The sequence below is a fragment of the Saccostrea cucullata genome, unplaced genomic scaffold (assembly GCF_032062105.1).
Source record: "Saccostrea cucullata isolate Sc308-1 unplaced genomic scaffold, CSIRO_AGI_Scuc_v1 ctg2388, whole genome shotgun sequence".
In the NCBI taxonomy this organism is placed as follows: Eukaryota; Metazoa; Mollusca; class Bivalvia; order Ostreida; family Ostreidae; genus Saccostrea; species Saccostrea cuccullata.
In genome coordinates, this window is record NW_026935879.1 from 38,110 (window position 1) to 58,490 (window position 20,381).

At 32.9% G+C, this 20,381-nt stretch overlaps 1 protein-coding gene across 2 annotated transcripts; it reads left to right on the forward strand.

The window, feature by feature from the left end:
- Window positions 1-1,353: 1,353 nt before the first annotated feature.
- On the forward strand, window positions 1,354-9,719 carry LOC134244117 (C3a anaphylatoxin chemotactic receptor-like). 2 transcript variants are annotated; one of them, XM_062726392.1, is made up of 3 exons: window positions 1,354-1,756; window positions 4,712-4,809; window positions 8,587-9,719. In XM_062726392.1, exon 3 carries the CDS (start codon window positions 8,601-8,603, stop codon window positions 9,705-9,707), a length of 1,107 nt encoding a protein of 368 aa, XP_062582376.1. In that variant the 5' UTR covers window positions 1,354-1,756; window positions 4,712-4,809; window positions 8,587-8,600; the 3' UTR covers window positions 9,708-9,719. The 2 variants fall into 2 exon arrangements, with proteins under 2 accessions (XP_062582376.1, XP_062582377.1); XM_062726393.1 differs by lacking the exons at window positions 1,354-1,756; window positions 4,712-4,809 and adding an exon at window positions 6,080-6,175.
- The last annotated feature ends 10,662 nt before the right edge of the window (window positions 9,720-20,381 follow it).

A 20,381-nucleotide genomic window follows, 5' to 3' on the forward strand; every position in this document is an offset into this window, starting at 1 on the left:
GGATGCATTAGTTAACCTTGTGATCAATCATTGGTTATATTGAATCTCATGTCTGTGATTATCTGACATTTTATGAGTTTAAAAACTAATAAATCAAACATCAAATTTCAATGATTTTAATAATCTTTGACAGGTTCCATTTCACCACTAATGGTCCATGTCTTACACAACAGACTTCGACTCAATAAATAACCTTATATCCTCCCTCACCGAATATAAAGATCCTTTATTATAATTTAGATATTAAAAAAAAAATGCTGCTTGCTAGGAACTTTTATTTCATTTTGTTTCATATCTATATGTTACAATAAATATATATGTGGTATCAGGAATTTCAAGAAATCCCTGAATTTAAGAAATATATGAAATTTCAATTCTATTTAGGAAATACATATATTTACTGTTTTTCACTTAGGAAATACACGTTTTTCTGAATTTTACTTTACTTTTCTTGCTTCTCCATTGCAAGTGATCCCACCTCTGATGTTTTAGAGGTTCTTGTTTGAATGGACTTTGAGCTCAACTTATGTTAGTTATCTCCATATTTTTCAAATCATACCATTTTTTGGCCTTTGTTTTTTTTTAGTTCATTTCACTACGAAAAGTAATATCTACCTAATCAAAACATTCAGATCACGGCGTGTGTTATCTACAGGGGATGCTTAATCCTCCTAGGCACCTGATCCCGCCGCTGATATTTCCGAGGGATCGTGTTTATGCCCTTTTCACTTTTTTGTATTCATTATAGATTTTTTGCAATCGATCACTTTTCGTAAACTTTACCTTTTTCATCTACACTTTCAGACTATACAAGTAGCAGACATGCTCCGCCGAGGACTATCACATTAGATCAACTGATTTTATCTTGAGGATAATAAGATTCTTCCGTTCAGAAAAAAACCTTATTTCTCTCTTAAGCTTAACCTATCGAAATGTTATTTCGTTTGTTATACGATAGGCTTACCTTTCAGATAAAGTTAACATTTTGAGGGGTGCATTGCATACTGATTTCTGTGATAGTAGTTGACCTAATTGCTAGAAAAAACGCAATCTTGCAAAAAAAGCAACGCGATTTCGTGTTACTGAGTATTTAGTAGAGTAAAAGTCACAAATTGCAAGCATGTTTTATATCATAATGATAAGATTAAGAAAAAAAATAAATACATAAAGCTTTTTGAGATTACAGAGTAAAATTGAACGACATCTTAAAGTGCTTTACTAATGCATGTACTTCCCAGAATACACATATCCATGGCACAAGCAATGAACCCATCGCCCTGTCCAGGAGAATATGATGTATTCAACACATATTCTTTGAGCTCTGATAAAACGATGAGGCAATAAACCTAACAATGTGGAACCAAACCATCATTTTGTCCATTCGGAAATTCACATTGAGAGAGCGTTTATATTCAATGAAATGTTGACAATTTAAACTATTTGCTTGAATCCAAGACCGCGTGCACTGCCATAGGTGAAGGTGATTCCCTTATCGCTGACTCGAGAATTGTGGTGGGCAGATTTATAATTACTCTGGGGTGCATTTCATTGACATCTTGGATTTCTGGCCAAGTGATGTAATTTTATGTTTTTCTTCTGTAGTATTTAATTAGTCACGTGAACAACGTCATACAGTTTAACATAATGTGGATTTTTAAGTGTGTAGGCTGCGACCGATCCTTTGATTAATTTTTCCACCAGAAAACACGTGTTGGTGTTAAAACAAATCATAGGAATTTGCCTTCCAGCTTGCACGGTAAGTGAAACTTTATTTAAGATAATCTCATGTTTAATCCACTTTTAGCAAGAGCAATTACAAAACAATGTGATCTTAAAACTAGAGCAAAGATTAAGCATGTTATATGTTAGGTTTGTCATAAATCATTGAATGTAAACACTTGTCACACAATCTTTTTTAACAAGGTCAATGTCTCACAATATTTTACCCTGGAATACTTCAATAACCCTCTGAGCTTACTCGGTGTTTGACTTTTTAAACTCTACTAGAATCAATGAACATAAAAGATCAAAGTACTGTGTATATCTAAATCACTCTTACTGATGTAAAGTACTATATACAAAGACTATCGTGTTATATTTACATCCGGTACTGTAACATGTGTCAATAATATATATAAAATATGGTGCATAATGTCCCCAAACCTTTGATCATACCTGAACATAACGGTATCAGGTGTGTTCAGAAATGTTCAGGATGAGGATCCGTATTTACGTGTTGTTAATGTATTAAATTGCTTTATTTAATAACAATGGGTGGGATTACTATCAATGATTTTTGACGACAAATGAAATGTACATACACACAGAAAAGTCAATATAAAACCAACTAACAACTAGTGCTAATTGTAACGGGGACCGTTACAGATGTTCCCCAAACGCTCCCCAACTCCCTTTTATAGTCATATTCCCTGTAAGCGTAATTAAATAAGACAAACTCTATGCATTTGAGACTTTAACAACGTTTACCCAAAAGTGTATACTATGTTCATTCAAATTTTATCATTGCACACTTACACATGTTAATGCATGTGCGTAATGACCATATCATATTGTCTACACGATCTATATATTTTAATATGCTAAATATCAAAGTATTTAATCCAAAAGTATAAAAAAAAAACAAAACGCTCATTCAAGTGTATTTTTTATTTTACCCATTTCACATGCACGCACGTGCATACATGAGTATGATGACCATACCTTCTTGTAGAAGTCCATTACATCTATCTATGTTCTAAATCTCACCCCATTTGGTTGAAAACCAAGGGAGTTATAGCTATTTAAAGTTTCAGCCAATCAGATTGCAGCACACGTACACGCACATGTATGCATGTGCATGGTAACCATACCTTCTTGTAGAAGTCCATTATATATATCTATGCTCCAAATCCCATCTTGTTTGGTTGAAAATCAAGGGAGTTATAGGTGTTTTAAGTTTCAGCCAATCAGATTGCAGCGCAAGTACACGCACGTGTATGCATGTGCATGGTGACCATACCCCCTTGTAGAAGTCCATTGTTATGTATCTATGTTCCAAAACCCATCCTGTTTGGTTGAAAACCAAGGGAGTTATAGCTATTTGAAGTTTCAGCCAATCAGATTGCAGCGCACGTGCATACACGTGTTTTCATGATAATTGCTATATATCATGTTGTAGGATATCGTAATGCATGGCTATGTTGAAAATTTCAAAGGATTTCGTCAAAAAACAAGAAAGATATTGAGACTTTAGTTTCAGCCAATCAGAGCAAAGCGCACGTGCATGCGCGTGAGATCTTGCTATTTTGACCATGTCATCTTGTCTATACTACTAATATATCCTTACATTATGAGTTTCAAAGCATTTCATCAAAAAATAGAAAAGTTAAGTCAATATACCTTATATTGGCCATTTAACGTGTTGCACGTGCTCGCTCTTGCAAGCACGTGCGCGCAAAATGACCTTCGTTCGGCAAATCTACATAACATCCCTAGTGACCCTAAAAAGGTTTTACCTAAGTCGGATGTGTAGTTTACAAGATCACTCAAAGACAAAATTTTCCCAGGAATAATAATAATAATAATAATAAGAAACAGAGTAAAAACAATATGTTCCCCAACTTCGTTTGGGGAACATAATCAATAGTGTAATGGAACAGCAATTCATTTCTTTTCACTTGAAATCCCCCAAATAATACTGAATATTTGATATTCCATTGTTGTATTGTGTATTAAATGGCAATCAACAATACACACAAATATAATATCATGAACGGCAGAGGATGGGAAGTGGATTCTGAGCAGAGAAAAAACAAAGCACCATAACGATTTATGCAATACTGTTGATTTTTTTCTTTAATCACAAATATAAACTTTTTCGACTTCATAAAATATATCATAAACTAGAGAGATTTATTTATTTAGACTGCATGGACTAACTGATGCTATGCAGAATTATTTTTCGATACACATATAACCGTATGTCACATATATTTTCTTAGTCTCCCTGTTTTGAGATTGTTAGGCTTAATCAAGAGATCAACTTGAGGTGATTCAGAGATTATTTTAGGCTACAAAGAATATATTATGATAAACAGACTTTCATTAGATACACAAACATCTTCGACGACCTTTTAGATTTTTTTCAGGCAGTTGATATTTTTGTCACAGAGATTGAGAGGGATTTTGCAATGAAGATTTTTATGAAAGTGTTTCTAGCTACAAATATTATCTACACTAATAGACTTTATAAAACTTTTTTATCATTTATATGTATGAAATATATGGAAATAAGGAACAGTATTCAAGATTAAAAGTCCATAAAACAATGCAAAAATAGGAGCAGAGCAAACATGAACCTCCAAAACATCAGAGGAGGGATCAGGTGCCATGGAGGAGTGAGTATCTCCTGCCAAACGGTCACATATGAATATCTTTTACGCTATTGTTGACGACATGTACAACAAAATGTGTTAGTTTAAACCATATTTTATTTGAATATGACAAGCAAGAAAAACAGGAAGGAAGTGCAAAGATCAAAAAGGATTCGGAAACAAGTTTCAAAAGCTTATACTACTCCGTTTCCTTATTATTAAAATGTGTTGATGATAAACTCAGTCATAATCTGTTGGAAATGATACTATATCTTAATTTGAATGACAGTGTCAAGGATGGGCAGAGAAATTTTGATATTTTTTTCTTTTATTAACAGGTTCCCGTTCATACAATAAGATTCGAAAATGCACTCGATGTGAAGGGTATAAATATTGACTCTTTTTCGGAGCATTACACCGTATCCGAATTTAAAAGGTAGGTTCAAGCTCGAACAAATTTAAAGCACTTGGTTCCGTTAAAAAAAAATTGGAGTTTCCTCAATAAATGCTTAAATATAGCATATTCAGCTCTTTAGGATGGTTTGAGGTTCTACACAGACTGTTGAGTTTCTCAGAGTAATACATTACAGATATATGAATTTATTTTGCAAATCGAAAACCATTCATCGATATTTTTTCCTGGCTACGAATGACTCCGTGTTTCATCAATGTCAAGTTTATAAACATAGCTTTAAAATAATTTATTTATTTGCTTTGAGCTTCAAAAGTATAGTTGTATATATAAGTTACATTGTAATTTTTCAAATGTTCTTCCAAACTACATTTGTGTCTTTCTTAATGCAACACTTTTAATAGAAAAGAAACAGTATATGCGCCACCTAAACAAAGATCTAGGAATCTTGGACGAGATTATTTTCAATACTGAAACACTAATAAGCTTCATTACCTTGCACTCAGCAAATTGAAAATTACCATCTGACCGAATTTTTTCTCGAAAATTGTGTAATCAAAGGGAATTTCTCTTCAAATAATCCATGACCCGTTTATAAGATGTACGCAATGTATATATGAAATAGAAGAAACAAAAAATTACCACAATCAGCATCATGGAAATCTGGCATTTTGGTGAATGTCAAGAAGAAGGTTTGAAATAACCTAAGATTGGGAGTGTTTTGCAATGCATGTTGAGTATTTCTAAAATGTAATTTTGACCTTAAATCAGAACATTGGTCAGACGTCTCGGTTTAGTTGACGGGTATTAATCTTTGATGTATCCATCAAACTATAATTAACTTCCACATGAATATTGATTCTGACAAATATTCAGACTGGACAGTCAATATTCACACAGCCAATTTCGATTAAATTTTGCCAACCAAAAAAACGATTATGTTATCTGCAGGACCAGAAGTACACACAACAAAAGCAAACACAAAAAACAAATAGAATACAGTCAGAAAATCCCACATTTTTCTGTTGCCATGACGAAGTAACAAAAATTAAAGAAGAAAATGCAGAATTTGCTGGTAAACTTTATGTATTTGATTAGATTTATAAATGAGAAAGTACTACAATTCCGTGTAGGATACGTTAATTAAATATAGGTACAAAAACACAGAAGATAGGGACCTTCGAGAAATAAAACGAGAAATAGGCACGGCAGTGAAAAAATCAATTAAACGCTGAACATATTTAACCTTTAAAAAGCTCCACCGTGCACAGTTTGTAATTAGAGAGAAACAAACGGATGAATTAATCTATCAGTCTACAACTAGGAAATAATGTTTTGGGATAAAGGAAAAACGCAATGTGTTGAACAGTGCTTTCCTGCACAGCCAAAGGTAATCTAAACTGATTTTATTAAAAATCTATTAAAGGTAAAATGGTGTAAATGCATGTATAGTTAAAGCAATATGAGCTGCAACTTTGATATCGAAATTTCTTGTTGCAAAATTGTAAAAAAAATATTTCAATGATAGAAAAAAGAATGTTTATTAACCTCTGTTGTTCATATTTGCGATGTAAGAACTATTTATAAGTTTTAACTGAATCAAAATTACATTATTGTCATCCTTTACAATAACGATTTCTTATATAATTCTGTATATTCGATTGTATAGAAGTCTTTCTTCTGAAACAATTTAATGCTTTATTTTAGAGTCTAATTGATCAAAAAGTTTAAATAACATAAAATTTATCATAAACACACATTTTAACAAAGTAAAATTTTCGAAAATGCAGCTCATACTGCTTTAATCAAAAATTTAGTTTATTCTTATTTTTTAATGGAGTACATGTATATAACAAACATAATACATGTGTAAAATCTAAACGATATGACATGCAATGAACTTAAAGCTCTTTTTAACGACATTTAAAGAGTATATATGATAAAACGTGTAAATACATTCTGACGCCAGATCCCAGAATTGTCCGTAACTAAAGGGTATATCTAAGAATAAGAAAAGAAGCGTAAGGCAATCTTTTCTTGGGAAAATCGAGATTGACGTACTATGGACGTTTTTAAAATGGACTGACTCGATCGAATAGCGTTGTGGCCTTCCATTCAATATTTTGAAAAAAAGACGATATTTTATCAATTACCAATATGCTTATTTTACTCCTACATAGATTCGACATATCCAATTGATAAATAGATATAAAAGACATCAAAGAGTGTGAAACATCTGTCACATTTGGGTAATTCTGAAGAGAAAGACATCAATGTCATTCTAAGAACACTTTAAATGAGCGTGATGACCTCAAATTTTCTAGCATCAACTTCACTTTTACATATGTATGTAGCAATGTACCTTTGTCACCTGTAATACCAAACTCTATTGACGATCAATTTTTTTAAACAGGGAAAACTGTTGACAAATAAGACAATGTAACAGTAATATCAACTACCTCGTTTAAAGTCAAAATTTCGCAAATTCTATGGTCAATACAAAGCCCTTATCAGCAAACACAATTAAAACTCTTGATTGATTGAATGATTGATTGATTGATTGCATGTTGTATAACGTCCCTCTTGAGTAGTTTTCACTCATATGGAGACGCCACCACTTGCCGGTGAAAAGCTGCAAAGTTTGTCCTTTCACTCGGCACTTACGGCCATTGAGCAGTGAGGGGTTATTTTCGTGTCAGCACCTACTGCGACACGGAACCTCGGTTTATACGGTCTCATCCCCCCTCAACTAACAATACTCCTTCTTTTGTGATCTGTCGTATTAATATTTTCTAAAATGGACGTGATGTAATTAACTATAACTTCAAGTCCATGTCATTGAATATAATACGAACATAAAAAAACACATGTGTATGATTACGAGTTGTAACGGTTACAATTGTCGTGTTCGCTGAAATATCGAATATGTCAAGTGTAATCCCTTTATTTTATGAAGTGTGATTATTCACAGGATAAAATTTTGTTATGATTACCATTCATCATAGTAGTTTGATGTGATCGGAATTAACTATAATAGACATACGGTTTTCCGACCACTCATCCCTGCTGGTGAAACGAAATTGTTAGTTAGGTGACTGTCCTATCAAATACATGGTGCAGCCAATCACCACGCTTTCTAGTCTTTTGGTATGTATAATCACGGAACGGGTAACACTTTGTAAGAAATAATGGATGCGAGCCGTGATGTCCCAGAACATTCACTTGATCAATTATGGATACTGCTGATGTACTGAAATTGAAAACTTTCTCTCCAGGAAAACAACACTTTCTATGGATTATTACTTATATATCTTCAGTTTTATGAAGCTAGTGTCACTATAATTTTGGTTTTATGAGGCAGGACTTCCGTTTCATGGTGTAATTAGAGAGATAATGTTAAACATTGATAGATACAGACAACCATTACGAACCAATAGAAAACAGGAGTCGACATGGACCAGGAAACAATAAAGGAATGATAAAGATTTTGTCGTTCATTATTAATAAACAAAAGCTGTATGTGGTAAAAATTTCTCCATGTGAGGTTCTAAAGAATAAAATTACACTGTTAACTCCAATGTGAATGTTTTATACGAATGCAAAAGAATACAGTTGAATCATCTCGTAATTATATTTAAAAGACTATGGATCACTACATGTATTACTTATACATTGCCTATTCCAATATTTTATATTTTAGAATAGGGAATAAGGAGCAAATACGCAGGATTGAAAAACATTCTTTTCTTTGAAGAGCAGTTCTCTAATTCAGTATAATGAGAAGTATTCTGTCTTTTATAGATCTGTGAGAGTCAATGGATTTGGTAACTCTGTACGGTGAGCTCGGAATTGATGATTCCTCGCTGGACAACATGATGAATGGAGAAGCCAACTACAAGAGTCGTGAAGAACAAAATTACGATGCTGCGTATCAGCGAATGCCTACAGTGATCTTCCTAGGAATTCTTATTTTTGTGGGAGTAATTGGAAATATAATCGTCCTTGTTGTATACATCCGGAAATATCCCTCCACGACGTTTAAATTCTACATTTTAGCCTTAGCCGTCATTGACCTTTTAACATGCAGTATCAGCATGCCATTTGAAATCGCGGACAACGTTCTTCCTTTTTTATTTTTCAATGAAACGTTATGTCAAGTGGGGCGTTTTCTAGGAAATGTGTTCAAAATTGCTTCGGCTTTTGTGATTGTCGTCATGGCAATAGGGAGATACAAGAAGATATGTCATCCATTCAGCAAGAGTACAACCATATCTCAGGCTAGGCTAGCATGCGTTGTCTCTGTAGTTCTAGCAATTGTGTTTTCATGGCCGACTATATTAATCCAAGGCATAAGGGAACGCAATCTGAAGTTCAACATCACAGGTTTTGACTGTACGATAAACTCGGACATGGCACATACGAATTATCCATTCATATTTTCTACCGTGTTGTTTTCATTGTACGCTATTGTGTTTTTAGCATTAGTGGTCCTGTATAGTTTAGTTATTTACTCCCTCAATCAGCACGCTAAAGAACAAGAACAGTTTGCCTTCAATGACAACGTTCGGAAATCCAATCCAAGAATCACAAAAATGATGATAGCAATAACAGTTGCTTTTATTTTGTGTTATATACCTAACTGTATTCTTGACGCCATCTCTACATTCAAACACGGTTACGTAGCGCCCCCTAGTCCCATCGTCCTGGCAACATTTCCTTTGATTGCAAGGACATTCTTCATTAACAATGTCATAAATCCGTTCATCTACTTATTCGGAGATCCAAAATTCAGAAATATCATAAGACAGACTATACGATGGCTGTTTTACACAATTTGCAAGCCAGGGAAAAAGAAGTTAAAAGATTTCACAGTGGCTGAGACAATGCATCTAACAGACGTGAAACACATATCACATTCGTAATTTAAAAAACAATACTAATACGTTACAAATTATTAATTTCCTAATAAATTAAGTGTAAGACAAATGTGTGCTGAATTTTACTGAACAGATGACTTACATGTAGAGCTTGACATGTGAAACTTTCCAGGAGCTATTACAAGTAATATCACATTCAAAAACATTTTCTTCATAAAGATTTGATACCTCAGTTAATAATTCCATTCTTAAAATAGTTTATAGAATCGAATCAAATTGTGGAAAAAAAAACATAAATCGTGTAAAGATATATATTTACAGTTTTTCGATATAATCGATTTTCTCAATAAAGTGATGTATAAATTACTAAAAGTACTTTTAATGAACGACATTTTTCAGAAGAACTTTTAGATTTAATTAGAGTTATTCATTTTCAATTGAATTCATCTCCTTAAAAATTACATGAATCTCATTAACTATTTTTATTGTTAAAAAAGTAAATAAAAATTTATGGGATGTCCTAACTCAGGGGCATTCAGTTGATGTAAAAAAGGCCAATAATATATACTATATTAGTATAAGGTCCTAGGTAAAACCAAAAAAAGCAATGAAGGCAGGCAAAGAAATATATATATTTCATATATTTGAAATCCATTATTACATAGCAATAAGGTAAAAGTATTAGTATAGAACACAGATATCAATTCAATCATTTTCCTGTTAACAATTGATTATTTATATCTATGGTTAGAAAAATGACTCGTATCCCAGCGTTAGATATTGTTTTTGATATTTTTTTTTTATTATACATGTACTTTTTAATACTTGTTCAGATTTAAAAGGTAATAAATGTGAAATTTTAATATTTTTGTCAACTTATGTTCTTACTGTGTTTATACAATGTTTTGCCTATGTGTGATACAATAAAAGTATTTGTTAAAAATGACATTATGGTTTAAATCGCACGAGCTAAAAAATATTATTACAGTATCACATTCTTCTACCTTGTCATATACAACAACCAGTTTGCAAATAGGAGGACAGTTTATCAATAATCGTTAATGTAAATCGCAGAAAACTGAAATTTCGCATCAAGTTAACATTGACATTTATTGAGATGACTATAATTAAGAACTGATTTAGAATAGAATTTAAAAAAGGAATACCAAAGCCCACAATATTATAGCATCATATATCACTGATCACAAACAGAAATAATATTGATCCCTGAGAATAGAATGGAACCAGTCCAACACCATGGCGCCAATCTGAGAGGGAAAATTAATTTCAATAAACTTCACTCATTTTGCTCTACTTCACTACTTGTTCAAGGAGTTTACGTAACTTAATGATTCCAACCAAAGGAGTAATATTTATTTAGATAAGTTAAGTGGTTACGACATCAATTTTGACATATGTTAGGGCGGACGAGTTCAGAAGCTTTGATTGTATACCATTAATGACACTTGAATTGACTTAATGCAGTCTTCATTGTTATATAGTTTTTAACAAACCCCTTTTAAACCTGTCACACAAATTTCATTGAAGGTTATTCATGCAATCTCAAACATAATGGATCACAGACTAGTAGAGTACTTTCAAAGTTAATTAAATAGTAGATGTAGCAGTATATATACAAGCATTAACAAGTGTTCTTTTGAACAATTAAATAAATGGAGATAACGAACAGTGTTCAAGCTCGAAAGCCCATTCAAACAATACAAATCAGGAACAGAACAAACATGGACCTCTAAAACGTCACAGTTGGGATTAGGTGCTATGGAGAAGTGAGCATTCCCTGCCTACCGGTCTCACTCGCCGTGTGGTCCTTGTAATGGCCGAGAAAAAACAGGAAAATCCATCGAAAAGCACTGAAAATTCTAAATTTCAAAACATAATTAAATTAGAACAAAAGTATTCTGTTGAAAATTGAAAATATAAAATGTTTCCGGTAAAAGTGAATTTATAAGTACACTGGACGCTACAATATGTACATGCATAACCATCAACGTGATTCTTCGCCACTTCTTGGCATCAAGTCGATATGACCGAAGACAGAGAGATAATGATGGAAGAAGAATACTTCGATGTAGATGAATATCATCAGTTCGCCACATAAATACACAAGCTGCTACACAAAAATACAACGGAGAAGGAGATGGATAACCGGGTTGTAAATTACTCTAGAAATACAATGCTAAAAAAACCTGCGGAATTAACAATAAAGTTAATGGACCATGCATAAAGTCACGGAAATTGGGAGAAAAAATGGAATTTTTATCTGCTATACACATCTTTTCTTATTTACAAAAGAATGCTCATTATAAACTATATACAAGATCTTGAAATAAGTGATGTTAATCCTATAATGCTAACATGACATAACGTGTATTTATGAATGTGAAAAGAAATGTATCTTTTATATATTGTCGTTTCTTTAAAAAATCTAAGATGCAAAATATACTTGCTATGTCAAACATCGTTTATACAGTGGTCAAAGACACAGTTAAGTTTTTCGTGGTTTTTTGTTCGCAAGGATACACTCCAAATACATAAAAATAAATCTTATTTCCTCTTTAGAATCACAAAATTCAACATTAAAAATTTGTTCCACTAGACAGATTAACATGCCTTTCAAGGAAGTTTTTATATTCTGTAGCTTTCCCCATCTAAATTTAACAGAACGAGATGACATAATAAGGAAGAAAATATTACAAAACCCGTATATCGCAAGTATCTTTTGCATGTACCAATAAATGATACGATGAAACAAAAATTTTGAAATTAAACTTCATTGTTTCAAAAAATACAGAATAATTTAAGAAAGCAACTAAACAAACTTAGCAACTGTTATCAAAAAAAAACATAAAAAAATAAAAAAAAAATAACAAGAGGCCCAGGGGCCACAGCGCTCACCTGAGCACTTGGGCTTGAATTTATCATCCCCCCCCCTCCAGGCGTTCATCATTTGAACAAATTAGAATCTACACTACCTGAGGATGATTCCATATAAATATCACTAATCATAGCTTTGAAGTACTTGAAAAGAAGACTTTAAAAGATTTCCCTATATTTCCCTATGTAAAACTTTGGTCGGCCATTTTGGCCCCACCCTAGCCTCGGGGGTCATGATTTGAACAAACTTGAATCTACACTACCTGAGGATGCTTCCACATGAGTTTCATCTTTCCTGGCCCAGTGGTTCTTGAGAAGAAGATTTTTAAAGATTTTTCCTATATATTCCTATGTAAAACAAGGGTCAGCCATTTTGGCCCCACCCTTGTCCCGGGGGTCATGATTTGAACAAACTTGAATCTACACTACCTGAGGATGATTCCACATGAGTTTCATCTTTCCTGGCCCAGTGGTTCTTGAGAAGAAGATTTTTAAAGATTTTTCCTATATATTCCTATGTAAAACAAGGGTCAGCCATTTTGGCCCCACCCTTGCCCCAGGGGTCATGATTTGAACAAACTTGAATCTACACTACCTGAGGATGATTCCACAGGAGTTTCATCTTTCCTGGCCCAGTGGTTCTGGAGAAGAAGATTTTTAAATATTTTTCTTATATATTCCTATGTAAAACTAAGGTCGGCCATTTTGGCCCCACCCTTGCCCCGGGGGTCATGATATGAACAAACTTGAATCTACACTACCTGAGGATGATTCCACATGAGTTTCATCTTTCCTGGCCCAGTGGTTCTGGAGAAGAAGATTTTTAAAGATTTTTCCTATATATTCCTATGTAAAACTTGGGTCGGCCATTTTGGCCCCACCCTAGCCCTGGGGGTCATGATTTGAACAAACTTGAATCTACACTACCTGAGGATGCTTCCACATGAGTTTCATCTTTCCTGGCCCAGCGGTTCTGGAGAAGAAGATTTTTTTAAAATGCCATTAATTTTTAACAAATTCATGATTATCTCCCCTTGGAAAAGGGCGTGGCCCTTCATTTGAAGAAACTTGAATCCCCTTCACCCAAGGATACTCTGTGCCAAGTTTGGTTGAAATTGGCCCAGTGGTTCTTGAGGAGAAGATGAAAATGTAAAAAGTTTACAACGACGACAACAACAACAACGACAACGCCAACGACGACAGACGACGGACAAATTTTGATCAGAAAAGCTCACTTGAGCCTTCGGCTCAGGTGAGCTAAAAACACGTCTGAAAACGGCGTGTTTATACTAATAAGGTCTCTTTCTGTTTTTTTTTCTGTTCTGTTTACTTCAGCAGAAGTATTTCTTACCTCCCCAGCCTCAATGAGAGTAAAAAAAACCTCTCAACCCTGGAGAAATCAGAAGGAAATTACGTTTCTACCTAAATTACCGATCACCTTATTCTTTAAACATAAATAACACATACAAGCTTTTTTCACAAATCAGCAAAATTTCCCAAAGGGATATGTTCAGATATGTAACCTGAACAATGTTTGTTAGGTAAAGTATGTTAATTTAGACTTTAAAACAACTAGAAAACTGACCAGTCAGCAAGGGCCCCGCCATGGGGTAGAATTAAAAGGGTGCAGCTTACAGAATGATTAATAAATGTATGAAGAATAAGCAACACCAACTGTATTCTTAAAATTTTAAGATAATTCCTGAATATTCAAAAACCTGAAAATAATATCCTTGTATTTACATTAGGCAGTAAAGAACAACTTAACATTGAATGTATATTTAAACAATTATGAAGCTTGTGTTATATAAAATGCCAGCCTTCAATGAATGCAAATATCATGAAGGCTTGACCTAACTTCAAACAAACAGCAGTTGCAGACAAAGGTTTTCATTAATCTTAAAGCGACAGATAAAGAAAAGCCTACTAAATTTTCTGCAGCAGGCTAGATAATTAATCCCAAGGGATTAATTGTACCTCTCTCATCATTTTCTTCTAAATTTACAATAAGAACTTTTTCAGTATTAATGATAGAATGGGGTTTTTATACAACCACATTAAAAATTAATTATATTCTTGAATTAATATATTAAAAAAAAAGTGAAAAAAGTCAATCAAAAAATCTTCCTTAATCTATTTCTTCTTTTTTAGAATTCAATGAAATCATAAGTTCTATCAAACAAAAATAAATAATAAAAATTTATATTTAAATCCACATTTCAGAGTGTTCATAGCATTCCAAATTGATTTAACTTCAAAACAAACTTCATTTGCAGACAGAGGTAGTAATTAATCTCAATGTGACAGATAAAGATAATGCTCTGGATTTTCTTCAGGAGGAAAGCTAATTAATCCCAAGGGACTCCTAGCAGCATTCAGTTTACAATGGGAACATCTTCAGCAGTTATCTCTCTTTGCCAATGCATTTTTATATAAAGTTAAGGAATGTACCCCACCACCCCAGCTCCAAACCATGGGACATAGAGAACCAAACTTAGCATCAAAATATGTATTTCTGCCTACTGAACTACCGTACCAAATTTGTACTTGATTGGGCTACCATAAAAAAAGTTGCCCGTTCATTCTTATGCATAGTTAAGGAATCTACCCCACCAACCCAGCTCATAACCAGAAGACATAGAGAACCAAACTTAGCATCAAAATATGTATTTCTGCCTACTGAACTACCATACCAAATTTGAACTTGATTGGGCAACCATAAAAAAAGTTATTAGAAAAAAACAGAAAATTTGTGGACGGAAGAGTGACAGACGGACAGCTAGACAGACAGACAGACAGACGGACGGACAGAGTGATTACTATAGGGCACCCGCAAATCCTTGCGGGGCCCTAATGATATAAAATCCCGTATTATAGAATTACATAGAAAACAACATAAAGGCGCATATATAAAGTACTAAAGAAAACTTGGGATTTCTTCATTTTTTTGGGATTTATTCTCAAGTCATCTTTAATTAAAATCATTAATATATCAATACATGAGTAAATTTAATGTCCAGAAAATTTCACTCAAATTCTGTATCATTGACATACAATATTTATACTGGTTAAAAACAGCAAATTGAATGCTCGATTCCAAATTCATGAACGACGTAAACGTTTCTGTATTTAAGTAAGTCTTTGAAAAACGATTTATCTAAGACTGTGTTAAACTTCACTACTAAAACATGCATGTAGAGAAGCACTCATTAAAACTGATGATACTTTATCATTGGGTGGTTCGATGAAAAGAATGAAAGAAGACCATTAAAACTGTTTTGGTGTAGTCATTTTAAATACTGACCACTGTCCTTGAACATCAATTTGCAGCGAAACATAAAACTCCCATTTATCTCATTAAAAAACAGTAAAGCCGACAATCTCTCCTGGATTTATTTCTAAATAGATTAAAAGCTGTGCGATTTGACTTTTATTTTTCTTTTTACGGGTCAGCTCCACGTGAAAATAACTTTTATTTGTCGATGTACTCTTGCTGATCTACTTTCAAAGTATATTATCAAATTGTAAAAAAGGCTGATAACGCTCACTTACCGGTAAGCCATCTTGGCCCTGTCGTTTATTAAGAATGTATGCTATTTGAAGGGGTCATAATTCAATATCGATTCCACATAACCTAAAACTGTGTATCAAAAATGACTAACATGCACTGATTTTGTGTTTTTGAGTAAAATTTCCGTGAATTTTTAAGGATCAAGTGCCTAATTTTTGGGGTATACCAGGGCATCAACGATAGTTGGAAACGTGGGATATTTTGCATATTTTGCGGGCGAAGCCCTATTATGCATGTTATCCTATTAACGTTTCAAACTATCGTCGAGGTCCATGGCATATCCAACAAACTATTGACTGCGATTCCTTATATTAACATAAATATGTTAAACAAAAATGTAAATATAAATAAGAATGCAGTATAATAGAATAACATGTTAATTTCAATAGTCCCCGCCCATTGATGTCAGCCGCACAAGATTGGCATGCAAATCAGTCTCCTGACCTTTCACTTGGCGAAATATACATTCAAATGTAATCATCAAGAAATCATTTCGGTTATTTTTCAAAAATTAATCACAGAGAAAACAAAAAAATATATAGAGAGATTATGTAAAATTTGATTTTCTTTGTGGACTTGACTTCGTGGTTTACTTCGTATCTTAAATTAAAAAAAATACCTTCATGAAATCAGTGATTTTCTCAGATGCTTGCAATTAAATAGAAAATAAATTTGCTAATAAATAACAGATGATTTAAGAGTCAAAATGATTGGTGTAGTAATTTTGTGTTTCATTTTCATTATGGTATTTTATAAAATTAAAAAAAAAACCTTAATAAAGTCATTTTCAATATACATTGTACATGTACATGATTACATCTAGCCAGAGAACTTGATTAGGTAAAATAAGATGGCTGATCACATGTGTTACGTTTGAATCTTTTTTTTAAACTGGCTTTTCAAAAATATATCATATTTACAGGAAGTAATCTAAAGACATTTCACCACTTATATTTTTAATTCACTGTCTCACGAAATTCTTTGATATGTTTTCAATAGTCAAGGAAGAGAAACTGTATTTATTCTTACCGACTCATAAATCGCTAGTTTTACTTAAATAAGATCATCCTTATCCATTTTCGAAGTATGTAAGAGTGCTTAAAGGATTTTTTTTTGAAAAGTAACATAGACATGAAGAGCATCAAAGGCAGAGATCAGGTGCCATGGAGAAGTAAGCCTCCCCTGGACATCGGTCACACAAGTTTACTTCTTGTCAGGATCATAAAAACAGAAAATAAGTGTATATACTAAGAGTTAGTATGAAAGTACGTCAGTAAGCATTTGACATATATTGATATATGTCAATAATCAATATCAAATATCATATATATGATATTGAAAATATATATGATATTGATATCAGGAGGGCAGCTTTTCCCCTTTTTAACCGTAAACTGATATAAAAAGATTTTCTCTTCAAATATGCCATCAAATTTTACATATTTTAAGGTAGGTCGCCGCTTTGCTTTTGTCATCAGTTTTAGTACACAATTTCGACGATTCGAGTGCTTGTTTTGTGCACATTTGATTATGACGTCAGTTACGTCACAAAGACAACGTTACGTTTTTTCCCGTTGTATTCTCTGCAAAAGACTTCAAGTTTGTATCAATCAAGATTAGTATATTAATACAAAATGCATGCTATTGTACGTAAACCTCGTACATGTTTTATAACAAAATTTAAGCATATTGATATGTTAACGTTTGTGACGTACATGGGACGAAGGCAAGACAGATATACAATTATATAAACTTAATTTTATCCAACCAAATCACTATTACAACCAGAATTAAGTTTGATATTCTTAAGCCCCTTCTCGGCCTCAGAATTTTCAAATTTATAATCTTTATTAATGACATGATAGCTTTCATGTCGAAAAAAATATATATTTCCCAATATTACATGTTTTTATGATAAGATACGAGGGCCGTTCAAAAATTACGCGGACTTGTTGCACAGAAAAAATATTTGACGACATAATCGGGCAAAATGTCACACATTATATAAAAGAATCTTTACTTATATGGTCTTCAAATTTTCATATCAAAATGTTGTAAATTGGTATCAATTTTGAGTGATTTTTCAGGACACATTATTAAGTCAAAATCTTCGACGTGATAGGCATTATAAAAAAATATGTGATTGAGCTTTCATTTCTCAACATTTTCCCAAGAGTACCTGTACAGTTTGAGTTACCTTATCTACTCAACATCCAAACACCATTTCTTGTCAAGCTTAAAATCTATTAAACAAGTAAAGAATATTCTTTTTTGTTTTAAAACCAAAAGCTGCAGGTATTTATGAGATATATTGTGATATTGGTGACTCTCAATCACGTTCTTTACAGTGAGGATAAAGTTTTCGTCGATAATCTTCTTCCCGTCCTCCCGTATAGCCCTTTTGCAGAGGTCTAACGGTCTAAAATTTCAATTTGCTATTTGTGGACGAATGTCACGAATACCCTTGTTTACTACATGTTTTATTATGCATATTTTGGATCTATGATGGCGATATCTCGAGCATTACACATAATTTTACAAAAGTGTGGTGCGCCATCAATTCAGGAGACGTCATTTTCACAATCGTTTTCACGCGAATCGCATCAGAGAAAAATCACTATATTTCTGTTAGTACTTCAAATATCACATCAGAAATCTAAATACATAATAATAGAACAATTTAAAGATACATTTGAGAAAATTGTCAAAAAATATCGCGAATTATAGAAAATTAATGAGTTAAATTTTGGATTCCGCATGCTTTTGCTTCAAATTTTTTGTCGTGCTCCGTACCTCTCCATCAGCGATATCAACATACCGATAATTTTAGTAGAATTTTTTTAATATACAGAAATTTTGCCCAAAATTTATTGAAATCTTTAAGATACATATTTCTGTGAAATTTCTTAACTGTATGACGTCTGTAAGAGTAAATAATAGCACAGTCCGCGTAATTTTTGAACGGCCCTCGTAAAATCAGAATTCTGTGTGTAAGCATTATATTTGTATGAGGATTGTTTTGATGCTCTATATATACACCATGTTTTCTTCAAAGAAGTTCTGATGAGGTCGAAATCTAGATATAGATAGGTGTTTAAAAGAATATATCATAATGAATACCCGTTTAATAGAATAAATGCAGTAAGAGTGTACACGCAGGACACGGAACCGAGGACGTGCGCGTTATCAGCAGTAATATGATTAATATTGAAAATGATGGGAACGGTTGTCTGTGTGTTTAATGAATCAGACATTGTAAACAAACTAATTTACACAGATAGGATAAACTCCCATGTCAACTCTTCTTTCATAGAAATACACTGTCACAAAATTATTGATTTCTTTTTTAATAATGAAACTTTCGTGAATTCGTCGTGTTCTTATATTTTATTTTTTCTGGATAATAACATTGCATGTTTATATTTCATTAATACGTGGGCCATAAACAGGTAAATAATGTTACATAAATAAAAAGCTGGCAAACTTGTCTACATAAATCTAAAATCAATCTAAATATAAAAAATGTTATGTTGGCACAGAGTATGAAACTTTAAACAATTGAGAATAAAAAAAATATTTAAGGTCTTCCGTCTTCACGGAAGACCTTATAGTGATTCCACTGTTTCTTATTAAGGTCTTCCGTCTTCACGGAAGACCTTATAGTGATTCTACTGTTTCTTCTTCTTATTAAGGTCTTCCGTCTTCACGGAAGACCTTATAGCAATTCTATTGTTTCTTATTATTAAGGTCTTCCGTCTTCACGGAAGACCTTATAGCGATTCTATTGTTTCTTCTTATTATTATTATTTTCCTGACCATCTAATTTTGTGCACGCGATTTCCCGAAGACTACTGGATGGATTTTCACGAAATTCTCAGAAACAATGTGTTGTGATCTGAAGTTATTTTATCCGAGAGATTTTTTGGAAATTCGCTTCCGGTGCCAAGTCACAGACCTTTTCCTGAATTTAAAATGACATTTTGTCCGTGGTTAATCTCAAGAACGGTAAAAGGTATTAATGTGAAACTTTCAGGGATTATAGATCGTGATATTCCCTATCCAGGACGCGACCTTTCGTTCGTCGTCAGTACTTCCTGTTGTTTCCAGATGAAAATTTAAAAAGTCGAATTTTCTAACTTTTTTGTTTTTCAATATTTTTGAATTATTTTAATATGTTTAATAGAAACCCTTCTAATTAGGCTTGATATATAATTTGTTTGTAAATTGATAAATTCAAACTCTAGATATTAACA